At 46.7% G+C, this 13662-nt stretch overlaps 1 protein-coding gene across 1 annotated transcript in view; it reads right to left on the bottom strand.

The window, feature by feature from the left end:
• The window catches only part of VPS37B (VPS37B subunit of ESCRT-I), a 51239-nt gene extending 37869 nt beyond the window's left edge, over positions 1–13370 (bottom strand). The window contains exon 1 of the mRNA XM_044275715.1: positions 13150–13370. Within this exon, the coding sequence (XP_044131650.1) occupies positions 13150–13254 (105 nt within the window). The 5' untranslated portion in view covers positions 13255–13370. The remainder of the gene's footprint in view (positions 1–13149) is intronic.
• Positions 13371–13662: the final 292 nt, after the last annotated feature.

The raw sequence follows: 13662 nt of genomic DNA, 5'->3' as shown, positions 1-13662 counted from the left end.
TTCTTCATTTGATATAATACAACCAACTCTGTTCTGAACGGATACAGCAGGTTGTATTACAAACAAACATTTTTTGATCCCCTGCCGGACCTCAAACCCGTATAGCAAAAACGCTTATGTAAAAGTAGCCTTAGGCCTGATGCACACGACTGTGGTGTGTTTTGCGGTCCACAAAACACGGATGGCGTCCGTGTGCGTTCCACAATTTGCGGAACGGCACGGACAGCCTTCAATATAAAATGCCTATTCTTGTCCGCAAAGCATGGACAAGAAAAGGACATTTTTTTTTTTTTGCGGGGCCACGGAACGGTGCAACGGATGCAGACTGCACACGGAGTGCTGTGGGCATCGTTTGCGGCCCCATTGGAGTGAATGGGTCCGCATCCAAGCTGCCAAAACAACGGCCGTGTGCATGAGGCCTTAAAATGCAAAGGTACTAGTTGCACAATACACAATGTATTATAGGTTTCTAGCGGCTGCACCTACTTCTGGCATTAATCCCTGAACCTTAGGAGCTTACAAAAAAATAAACTGCAGAATGTTACACATAAGCACTGAAAAAAAGTGCAAGCAATGCCTGGACTGCAAGACACCCTGCACTCGGTGGACACAGTATTTATATATACAGTGCCTTGGATTTTTTCCGTTTTGCTGCATTACAACCTGGAATTAAAGTGTATTTTAATTTCGATTTCATATAATCAACCTGAAAAGATAGTCTAAAGTGGTATGTCTCTCACATCAGTGTTTGGTCAGTGATTTCCATCAGTGATTTTGAGCCAAAACCAGGTGCGGCTCTAAACACAGAACAGGTGCAGATCTTTACTTTAAGGCTCCATTCACACATCCGCAATTCCATTCTGCATTTTGCGGAATTAAATTGCAGACCCATCCATTTCTATGGGGCCGCCGATCCAGAATTGCAGACCCGCGCTTTCGGGTCCAATGCCTTCTCAAACAGCTGGTGGCAGGGGTCCTGGGGGACGGACCCCCACCATTCAGATACTGATGGCCTATCCTGCACGGGGGAGCCAGAGCATCACCAGAAGCGCGCGCACAGGATTGACCACGGCATCTGAGGGGTTAAATGTCCGCGATTGGCATTACTGCGTCAGAGTCCGCTATAAGAAGCAGGTCCCGCCCGAGACCTGGAGTGGGCGCCTTCTTTAAAGACCGGGCCAGCGCGCGTTAAAGGGGGTTAAAGTGGCAGGCATGTCATGCAAATCAAATGGTACACCTCCAATCAAAATCCATTTTAAACAGGAAAACACCAAGGGGTTAAATAGTTTTGCAAGGCAAATTATGGTTTAACACCTTTCCATCATACGTGTATGCCATAAGGAGTGTTTGAGTATGCTCCATATGCTGGCTAACACCTCAGATCCTAGCCATTAAAACCATTAGATGCCGCAGTCAACAGCATCTACAGAATCTGAGCCGTTCGTGTGTAATAAGGGTAAAAGCACAATACACTACAATCCTAAGGTATTGCCATCACTTTCTGAAAACTGAGGGTTCAACCATCAAGACCAACAATGATTCAAAAAATAAAGAACACAGTAATGGGGTGTGCTATGATGCCTTTGGAGATACGTGGCTAAAAGGGAAAATTGTTTTAATTAGCTGAAGGGAATCCAATCTCCGCAAAATCTGGCAGAATAAAAGTTCATATTCACACTACTCCAGACAGACTCCATTCAAATGCAAGTCTACATGTAGCAACCAGCCGAAAACCACACCAGCATTGATTTGTAAAGCTAGTTTAAGTCTGCACTGCTGTTAAACGTCCCAATCTCTCCTACATCACAATATATAGTGTGGGAAATGCTTTCATACACTGCACACAACAGCAGTGGTGGCAAACCTATGGCACGGGTGCCAGAGGTGGCACTCAGAGCCCTCTCTGTGGGCACCCACTCCCTGGAAATAGTTTATGATGTACCAATATGCCCTAGACTTTCCTTGCCCTTCATCAGCGCAGGGTGCACTATGAACGGCACAGGCAGCGCACTGAATGTAGGCAGGAAATTATAGCTAAATGATAAAGTACATGGAAGATATACTAGATTGGACTGTAGCATTCAGGGTAAATTGCAGAGTTGGCACTCTGCAATAAATAAGCGGGTTTTGGGTTGCTGTTTGGGCACTCGGTCTCTAAAAGTTTTGTCATCACTACTTTATGGGGAGTTGGTGCAGAGAAAACTAGGACTGGAGCCTGCCTATATGAAGACTGCACATGTGCAGAATGCTTCTGCCGAGTCCTGCACTTGCGCAGTACAAATGATGATCCTGCACTGAGTCTGCTCAGTAAAATGAAGACGGGGAGCACGCCAAGCGCTGCTAAATAGATGGATGGGTGAAGCACGCCTCCCACTGGACGACTTCATATGAGCGTGCCGCGAACAGTACAGCCACTGTTTAAGGCAGGAGATGCGACCACAACAGCAAGGTTAATTTATACAGCAGAAACATTAAGGAGCATACAGTAAGGAAGTGGCAGACCCCCTTAAAGCTTCTCAGAAATTAATTTTCATTCTGAGCTAGTTCCAGGAAGTATTGCCTATGGGACCAAGTACAGTGTAAATTATCATTCTACAGGGAAAACAAGGCACGAGCCTGACTGAAACCACTTTGATTTCTATGCATGCCGGAAGTCCATGGACAGACAAGCACTGCTTCCAACACTTTGAGAAATACATTTTTGTGAGAAAAAAATATGGACATTTAAAAGAGGCCATCTTGGAAAAGATAATGACTTATCCTCAGGATAGGTCATAATTATCACATCAGTGGAGGTCCAAGTCCCAGCACCCCCGTTATATCAGCTGTTTCAGGGAGCCGATGTGCTCACCGCAGCTCTGGTGAGTGATGCAGGTTCCCGTCAGCTTTCTAAGGACAGCGCCGTTTATCGTATACTGGCAGTGCTTGGTACTGCAGCTCAGCCCATACTGACTTGAATGGGACTGAGCTGGAACTAGGCCATGTGACTCATGTACAGTGATGTCACTGTCCTAGGAACAGGCTGCGGTGCTCAAGACCTCCTCTAACAACTGATCAGCGGGGGTCCCAGGTGTCACACCCCCGCAGATCTGATACTGAGGACGAGTCATAAATATCTTTTCCTGAATAACCCCCATTAAAGAGTACTTGGATAATGATAATGCTTTGTCGCTGCCTGCTATTGGCTGCTTCCCCCCCTCCCCCGACGCTTTCATCCACGAGTCGGGAAGACGAAGCGGCGGCCGTCAGAAGCAACACAGGTGCTGGGGAGCCAGGTAAGTATAACCTCTGTCAGGGGCCTGGGCATATGGCAAGGCATTTTAAGGGTTGGATAACCTCTTTAACCACTTCAACCCCGCTAGCTAAAACCCCCTTAATGACCAGGCCACTTTTTACACTTCTGCACTACACTACTTTCACCGTTTATTGCTCGGTCATGCAACTTACCACCCAAATGAATTTTACCTCCTTTTCTTCTCACTAATAGAGCTTTTATTTGGTGGTATTTCATTGCTGCTGACATTTTTACTTTTTTTGTTATTAATCGAAATTTAATGATTTTTTTGCAAAAAAAAAAATGAAATTTTTCACTTTCAGCTGTAAAATTTTGCAAAAAAAAAAAACGACATCCATATATAAATTTTTCGCTAAATTTATTGTTCTACATGTCTTTGATAAAAAAAAAAAATGTTTGGGCAAAAAAAAAAAAAAAAAAAAATGGTTTGGGTAAAAGTTATAGCGTTTACAAACTATGGTACAAAAATGTGAATTTCCGCTTTTTGAAGCAGCTCTGACTTTCTGAGCACCTGTCATGTTTCCTGAGGTTCTACAATGCCCAGACAGTAGAAAACCCCCACAAATGACCCCATTTCGGAAAGTAGACACCCTAAGGTATTCGCTGATGGTCATAGTGAGTTCATAGAACTTTTTATTTTTTGTCAGAAGTTAGCGGAAAATGATGATTATTTTTTTTTTCCCCTTACAAAGTCTCATATTCCACTAACTTACGACAAAAAATAAAAAATTCTAGGAACTTGCCATGCCCCTCACGGAATACCTTGGGGTGTCTTCTTTCCAAAATGGGGTCACTTGTGGGGTAGTTATACTGCCCTGGCAATTTAGGGGCCCAAATGTGTGAGAAGTACTTTGCAATCAAAATGTGTAAAAAATGGCCTGCGAAATCCGAAAGGTGCACTTTGGAATATGTGCCCCTTTGCCCACCTTGGCTGCAAAAAAGTGTCACACATCTGGTATCACCGTACTCAGGAGAGGTTGGGGAATGTGTTTTGGGGTGTCATTTTACATATACCCATGCTGGGTGAGAGAAATATCTTGGCAAAAGACAACTTTTCCAATTTTTTTTATACAAAGTTGGCATTTGACCAAGATATTTTTCTCACCCAGCATGGGTATATGTAAAATGACACCCCAAAACACATTCCCCAACTTCTCCTGAGTACGGCGATACCAGATGTGTGACACTTCTTTGCAGCCTAGATGCGCAAAGGTGCCCAAATTCCTTTTAGGAGGGCATTTTTAGACATTTGGATCCCAGACTTCTTCTCACACTTTCGGGCCCCTAAAAAGCCAGGGCAGTATAAATACCCCACATGTGACCCCACTTCGGAAAGAAGACACCCCAAGGTATTCAATGAGGGGCCTGGCGAGTTCATAGAATTTTTTTTTTTTTGCATAAGTTAGCGGAAATTGATTTTTTTTTAATGTTTTTTTCCTCACAAAGTCTCACTTTCCGCTAACTTAGGACAAAAATTTCAATCTTTCATGGACTCAATATGCCCCTCAGCGAATACCTTGGGGTGTCTTCTTTCCGAAATGGGGTCACATGTGGGGTATTTATACTGCCCTGGCTTTTTAGGGGCCCTAAAGCGTGAGAAGAAGTCTGGAATATAAATGTCTAAAAAATTTTACGCATTTGGATTCCGTGAGGGGTATGGTGAGTTCATGTGAGATTTTATTTTTTGACACAAGTTAGTGGAATATGAGACTTTGTAAGAAAAAAACTAACAAAAAAAATAATATATAACTTGGGCCAAAAAAAATGTCTGAATGGAGCCTTACAGGGGGGGGGGGGGGGTGATCAATGACAGGGGGGGTGATCAATAAAAGGGCGGTGATCACCCATATAGACTCCCTGATCACCCCCCTGTCATTGATCACCCCCCTGGTAAGGCTCCATTCAGACGTCCGTATGATTTTTACGGATCCATGGATCGGATCCGCAAAACACATGCGGACGTCTGAATGGAGCCTTACAGGGGGGTGATCAATGACAGGGGGTGATAAGGGAGTGTATATGGGTGATCACCCCCCTGTCATTGATCACCCCCCTGTAAGGCTCCATTCAGACGTCCGCATGTGTTTTGCGGATCCGATCCATGTATCCATGGATCCGTAAAAATCATACGGACGTCTGAATGGAGCCTTACAGGGGGGTGATCACCCATATACACTCCCTGATCACCCCCTGTCATTGACCACCCCCCTGTAAGGCTCCATTTAGACGTCCGTATGATTTTTACGGATCCATGGATACATGGATCGGATCCGCAAAACACATGCGGACGTCTGAATGGAGCCTTACAGGGGGGTGATCAATGACAGGGGGGTGATCACCCATATACACTCCCTGATCACCCCCTGTCATTGATCACCCCCCTGTAAGGCTCCATTCAGACGTCCGTATGATTTTTACGGATCCATGGATACATGGATCGGATCCGCAAAACACATGCGGACGTCTGAATGGAGCCTTACAGGGGGGTGATCAATGACAGGGGGGTGATCAATGACAGGGGGGTGATCAGGGAGTCTGTATGGGGTGATCAGTGGTTCATAAAGGGTTAATAAGTGACAGGGGGGGTGTAGTGTAGTGTAGTGGTGTTTGGTGCTACTTTAGTGAGCTGCCTGAGTCCTCTGGTGGTCGATCCAAACAAAAGGGACCACCAGAGGACCAGGTAGCAGGTATATTAGACGCTGTTATGAAAACAGCGTCTGATATACCTGTTAGGGGTTAAAAAAAAAAAAAAAATCACATCTCCAGCCTGCCAGCGAGCGATCGCCGCTGGCAGGCTGGAGATCCACTCGCTTACCTTCCGTGCCTGTGTGCGCGTGTTCACATGAAATCTCGGCTCTTGCGGGAGGACGCGTATATATGTGTCCACCCAGAAGAGCAGGGCCGCCGGCAGGACGCAATCCTGCTTACGGCGGTCCTGAGGAAGTTAATGCTGGGTTCAGACCTGAGCGTACTGAACGTACGCTCTGTATGCGCGATTGCAAACGCCCGTACAGAGACAAGCGAACGCCCATTGTCGCGCATTCCCGCTGAAGTCTATGTACGGGAATGCGCGACAAGACGCCCCAAAGAAGCTCCTGTACTACTTGGGGCGTTTTACAGCGCGATCGTACATGCTGTAAAACGCTCAGGTGAGAACCATTCCCATAGGGAATCATTGGTTCTTGCCTGTTGAGCGTTTTACAGCGCGTAGGAACGCGCTGTAGAACGCTCAGGTCTGAACCCAGCGTAAGGGTTAGGTTCACACGTGACTAGGTTGCAGATTTGCCGTCTCCGATTTTCGTGCTGGAAGTCTCCAGCAAAGTGAATGAGTTTTTAGCAACTTTCAGAGCAGAAATTGACCCGCGCTGTGATTATTAAATCCGCAGCATGTCAATTTTTGCTTCATGCACACAACCATATCTTGTATCTGATCCACATTTTTTGCGGCTTTATTTCTATGGACAGCAAAAACGAACAGCACATGAATGTCCACATCTGCAAGTCTGTTCCGCAAAATACAGAACACGTCTTATTCTCGGCTGTACTGCAGATGAGAATAATTATTTCTAACAACGGGAGTGAGAAAAATGCGACATGCACTCGGAAGGCGTCCATATTTTGCCGATCCCTGGTTTGCGGACTGCAATACAGACAGTCGTGGGCATGAGGCCTTGTACTGTAGATTTCATCCTTTCCAATACAAAGGATGAAATCTGCGCCTAATCTGCAGTATTTTAGCAACAAAAGCTGCGACACAAAATGCACCAAATGTTTTTGTTCTTTGCACATTACAAACAGAATACTGCAGACTTTCTAATGCTAAAAAAAAAAAAAAAAATCTGCAGCTAATCAAAAAAAAAAATCTTCCCCCATTTACTTTACTCACTACTATAGCGCTGACATATTCCACCGCGCTGTACGGACATTAGCATCACTTGTTGTCCCCAGTGGAGCTCACAGTCTAAGTTCCCCATCAGTATGTCATTGGAGTGTGGGAGGAAGCATACGCAAGCATGGAGGGAACATACAGACGCCATGCAGATGGAGCCTAGGACTCCAGCGCTGCAAGGCACTGACCGCTAAATTTATCTCAAAACTCCTGTCCTGAAAGTCTCCAGATACATGCACAAACGTCTGCGGCAGACTTGAGGTCCAGCGTCCTGCCAGTTACACAGGAAATGTATATGACACGGTCACCAAGGAACGCAGTGTAAACAGGAGGCAATGACAGGCAATGTGAAGGCATGAAACCAAAGAGCAAAAACTAGTAGTAATGTGATAAACAGTGATTAAATATTAAAAGCAAATACCCACTGTGCTGAGTAATGGTAAAGCAGATTATAATGAAATTCCATTAGACAGAGTGGCTGCCAAGCCTGCACCAGCGGGAGCCCCCGGGCGAGCTGGGCATCATGTGATCTATGCACAACTAAGGACAAGGGAAACAAGACCAGGGGGCACCGTGGGTTCCTAGAGGTCTAGCATAAAAATTAACCATACGTTTCCAGACAGAATTTATTTTCTGGCTGCTCACCCTTTCACGTGCACTGGTCAGTCGAATGCTCATTTGGCTGACCGCTATTAGTCCCCGAAGCGCATGCACATGTGTATGTGTTCTCACTAGGGAGAGAGGAGTCTCCCACAGCAGCTAGGATATGCCCCCAATATCTGATAGGACCTACACCTATCTATCGAGCGTAGTCCGCAAAGTGAAAGAGGGCGCATGCGCGGCCACTGCTCCATTCATTTCTATGGGAACGCAGAAAATCATCAAGTGCTGGCTCGGCTATTTCCGTCAGCCCCACAGAAGTGAACAGAGCGGTGGCTGCGCTTGCGCAGTGCACCCCCATTCATTTCAATGGGACTGCCGAAAATAGACGGCTATTTTCGGTGCTCCCATAGGAATGAATGGAGGGCGGCCGCGCATCCGCCCTCCTTCACTTTGCGGGCTCCCAGAAGTGGGACCCACACCTGTCAGACATTAGGGGCATATCCTAACGATATGCCCCAATGTTTGAGGTAAGACAAACGTGCGTGTGGCATCATGTTCAGGGTTTTTATGCTGTTTGTGAAGCCAGTATCAGGAGTGGATCATAAAAGGAGAGAAAGTATAAAGATACAGATACAAGAGGAACAGCTAATGGTGGAGACAGGCCGGATTCTATTATAGTCAAAAGGCTAGGGTGGGGAAATTCAGTACCTGGCTAAGCCAGAAGCGATTAACTCCAGCAGAGGTGCTGCCACGCGTCCTGGCTGTGATGCGTTCTTGGTATGGCAAAAATACGCATGCTTTGTTTTTTTGTTTGCTGCTCCCAAAATGCGGCTGCGCCCTAAGGCCCCTTTCACACGGGCGAGATTTGCACGCGGGTGCAATGTGTGAGGTGAACGCATTGCACCCGCACTAAATCCGGACCCATTCATTTCTATGGGGCTGTGCACATGAGCGGTGATTTTCACGCATCACTTGTGCGTTGCGTGAAAATCGCAGCATGCTCCTCTTTGTGCGTTTTTCACGGAACGCAGGCCCCATAGAAATGAATGGGGTTGCGTGAAAATCGCAAGCATCCGCAAGCAAGTGTGGATGTGGTGCAATTTTCACGCACGGTTGCTAGGTGATGATCGGGATGGGGACCTGATCATTATTATTTTCCCTTATAAAACGGTTATAAGGGAAAATAATAGCATTCTAAATACAGAATGCATAGTAAAATAGGGCTGGAGGGGTTTAAAAAAAATAAAAATGATGATGGATCATGTGATGAGCGTAGTGACGTCATCAAAAAGGTCCTTTTTCTCACAGATGAAGACAGAAGAGATGCCGGCTGCGCAAACAAGTGGATTAAGGGTAGTTAAGAAAAAATTTGTATTTTTTTTAACCCCTCCAGCCTTAATGTACTATGCATTCTGTATTCAGAATGCTATTATTTTCCCTTATAACCATGTTAGAAGGGAAAATAATACAATCTACACAACCTTGAACCCAAACCTGAACTTCTGTGAAGAAGTTCGGGTCTGGGTACCACAGTCAGTTTTTCATCACGCGCATGCAAAATACATTGCACACGCGCAATAAAAACTGAACAACGGAACGCAATCTCAGTCAAAACTGACTGCAATTGGGTACTTACTCGCGCGGGTTTGCCGCAATGCACGAAGACGCATCCGGACCTAAGCCTGACACGCTCGTCTGCAAGGGGCCTATAAGAGAATCCTAAAACGATCCCGCAGACTACTCGTGTATGGCCAGCTTTAAGATAGGAGTCTCACCTTCAAGAACCCTGCAGATTAGCACAATGAATTGTTTACGCAGGCAGAGAGGCTATCCACACTGCAGCTACCCACGACCAGGATCCCCACCAAACACTGATGGCCTGTCCTAGGATCCCAGGGAGACTCCTCTACAGGGGAGGAGACAGAAACACAACCTTTCAGCCAAATTACTGAAACTAAAATGGGAAATACGGGAAAAAAGAAAAAACAAGTTGGCATTGATTCATCGCGTGTCCGGCACACCTTCCGGAAGATGCAAGCCGCACATGACGACACTGGGAGCAATGTCGACAGACAGGTTATGAAAGTGTCAAAGTGATGCAAATGAGTCACCAGTGGCACGACAGCGCCATTCACACTGAACCAGATATTACACCATCTGCTTATTCACTTTTGTTCCTAGCTTACAAGTAGGGACCATATACTAAGGCCTCGTGCATACAACTGCATCCGTAATGCGGTTAGCGAAATAGCGATCCCTCCGTGTGCATTCTGCAAATGGCTATTCTCACCTCCAATACAATCAAGAATAAGACGTTCTATAATTTGCTGACAGCACATGGATGAAAACCTTATGCCATTGGCTTTTTTGTGGACCCCATAGAAATGAATGGATCCTTATGAAATTACCAAAAAATGTGTATTGGAAATGGATGCAAAAAACGGAGCCCTAATATAGACGGGGAATGGAGCGGCAGGAGGAGCACCCCACTTGTGAATACAAAAAAAAAAAAACTAAGTCTTGACCAAAAGTCCATGTATACTTTGACAGCGGCTAGGGATGAGCGAACTTATGTTTTCATGTTCGGCATACAAAGTTCAGGTTCGGGTTATCTAAGTATTTCGCTATGGATTCCGCTACCACGGACCATAACTTACGGTCCGTGGTTGCGGAATTCATAGATAACCCAAATCCGAGCCATGTACGCTGAACTTGAAAACTAATAGCGGCCATTATTCAAACAGCAGAATCTTTATTTGTTGCAAACCTATACAGGGTCTACTGGGCTTCAGGCTGCCATCCTGGGATGGGTAAAGGGGATCTACCATATCAAGCCCAGAGGGCATCACTAATGGCCCACAGACATCTGGAGAGAACAATCTCCTCCACACCACAACATGAATAGCCAGTGCTGCATCATTCACACATCCTGGCACAGTCACCTGCAGTGCTTCCTTCCAAACAACAATCTGAATGCGGCCACTGGAAAAATCACAGCTGGAGATACTGGTGCCACTGGGAGCAGCCCATACCATAAGCTCATATGTTCAGTCATTCTGGGATCGGCTCTAGAGAGCTGCATGTGGAAACCCCATTGCCATGGGAAGGGGGGTGTACACATAAGGCTGAGTTCACATCTCCGTCAAGGAGATCTGGCAGAAATGCCGGCTGTTGGCCAGACAAAACACCATTGCATGCAGTGTTCCTGCCATTTATGCCAGAAAGCGGCCGGATTACCGCCGGATCCCATTATCGTCAATGGGGATCCAGTGGTGAGGTAGAGAATCCAGGAATGCCAGATCTGGAACAACCTGCCGGACCTCCTTGACAGAGATGTGAACGAGGCCTTAGGACACTGCAAGGACAAGTGGAAGAGTTCCTAATACACAGACACTATGGGAAGTTCCCCCTAATAGAAGATACATGAGAGTACACGGCAAGCCAGACATTGTAGGCCTCAATGAGTGGCACCCATAACACACGAGCAGAGAGATTATTGCGTGTATTGGCGCATATGCACCATATTTTAATGTGTACATATTATTGCGCATACACAACTTTATTATGCGCACATCTTATAATTGGTGTGTACAGGTAGGCACACTGACGTGGACAGCCGCACACATGATCTCATGACGTGGACAGCCGCACACATGATCTCATGACGTGGACAGCCGCACACATGATCTCATGACGTGGACAGCCGCACACATGATCTCATGACGTGGACAGCCGCACACATGATCTCATGACGTGGACAGCCGCACACATGATCTCATGACGTGGACAGCCGCACACATGATCTCATGACGTGGACAGCCGCACACATGATACATTACTACGTGTATAGGCACACATGATCTCATGACGTGGACAGCCGCCACATGATACATTACTACGTGTATAGGCACACATGATCTCATGACGTGGACAGCCGCCACATGATACATTACTACGTGTATAGGCACACATGATCTCATGACGTGGACAGCCGCCACATGATACATTACTACGTGTATAGGCACACATGATCTCATGACGTGGACAGCCGCCACATGATACATTACTACGTGTATAGGCACACATGATATCATGACGTGGACAGCCGCCACATGATACATTACTACGTGTATAGGCACACATGATCTCATGACGTGGACAGCCGCCACATGATACATTACTACGTGTATAGGCACACATGATATCATGACGTGGACAGCCGCCACATGATACATTACTACGTGTATAGGCACACATGATATCATGACGTGGACAGCCGCCACATGATACATTACTACGTGTATAGGCACACATGATATCATGACGTGGACAGCCGCCACATGATACATTACTACGTGTATAGGCACACATGATATCATGACGTGGACAGCCGCCACATGATACATTACTACGTGTATAGGCACACATGATATCATGACGTGGACAGCCGCCACATGATACATTACTACGTGTATAGGCACACATGATACCATCACGTGGACAGGCACACACATGATACATTACATGTATAGGCACACATGATATCATGACGTGGACAGCCGCCACATGATACATTACTACGTGTATAGGCACACATGATATCATGACGTGGACAGCCGCCACATGATACATTACTACGTGTATAGGCACACATGATATCATGACGTGGACAGCCGCCACATGATACATTACTACGTGTATAGGCACACATGATATCATGACGTGGACAGCCGCCACATGATACATTACTACGTGTATAGGCACACATGATATCATGACGTGGACAGCCGCCACATGATACATTACTACGTGTATAGGCACACATGATATCATGACGTGGACAGCCGCCACATGATACATTACTACGTGTATAGGCACACATGATATCATGACGTGGACAGCCGCCACATGATACATTACTACGTGTATAGGCACACATGATATCATGACGTGGACAGCCGCCACATGATACATTACTACGTGTATAGGCACACACACACAATACCATCACGTGGACAGGCACACACATGATACATTACATGTATAGGCGCACACACGATACCATCAGGTGGACAGGCACACACATGAGATATTACATGTTCAGGCACACACATGATATCATGATGTGTACACAGTTGAGTCATGCAACTCCTGACACACAAAAAACGAACTAGGAACCACTGAGCAATTACCAGCACTGACCGGGCTCAGCGAGAGGTGGGATGCCAGTACAGTGTGTATATATATATACCCGTATACAGGGCACCTCAGGGGGTCACACAAACAATAGGGTGTCAGAGGAATGAGAAAACAGCAGCACATTAACCCCCCGACTCCACAGCTGCCAGGCTCCAGCACCCACCTCATCCATCTCTTGGGCCATCTGCCCCAGCTTGGCGTCATCCTCCAAGAACTCATTGAGCTGACTAAGGGGCAAATGGTTGAACTTGCTGCTGTCGACAGCCATTGTTCCCCGCCCCGGAGCGACTCCTGGGCTAGCTGTGCTCTGGCGATGGCCTGGCTGTCCCGGTCCCGTCACTGAGCGTTAGCCGCCTAGAATGGCGACGTCTTCAACGACCCTCCCCTAGCCCCGCCCACAGCAGGAAAGGATGTGGCCAAGACTGGCAGCTGCCAGCGAAGGGGCGTGGCCTCACACAATCACATGCTGTGTGCGTCACCATACATAGCGATGGAAACAGTTCGTTCAAGGAGAGCCGTCGTCTGCGTTGGCGTGGCGACGTTACTTAGCGGCGTGACGTCACTGTGCAGGTGATAGGACCAGGTGGGAAACCGGAAGTGACTCCACTAAATAATGATGTTGTGGAAACAGAAAACTAGCCATAGCAGCAGCGGACCTTAACCCTGTCATGACGGG

Source organism: Bufo gargarizans, chromosome 1 (assembly GCF_014858855.1).
Source record: "Bufo gargarizans isolate SCDJY-AF-19 chromosome 1, ASM1485885v1, whole genome shotgun sequence".
Classification (NCBI taxonomy): domain Eukaryota; kingdom Metazoa; phylum Chordata; class Amphibia; order Anura; family Bufonidae; genus Bufo; species Bufo gargarizans.
The sequence above is the reverse complement of the archived record's forward strand: the minus strand, read 5'-3'. Positions and strand labels throughout refer to the sequence as shown.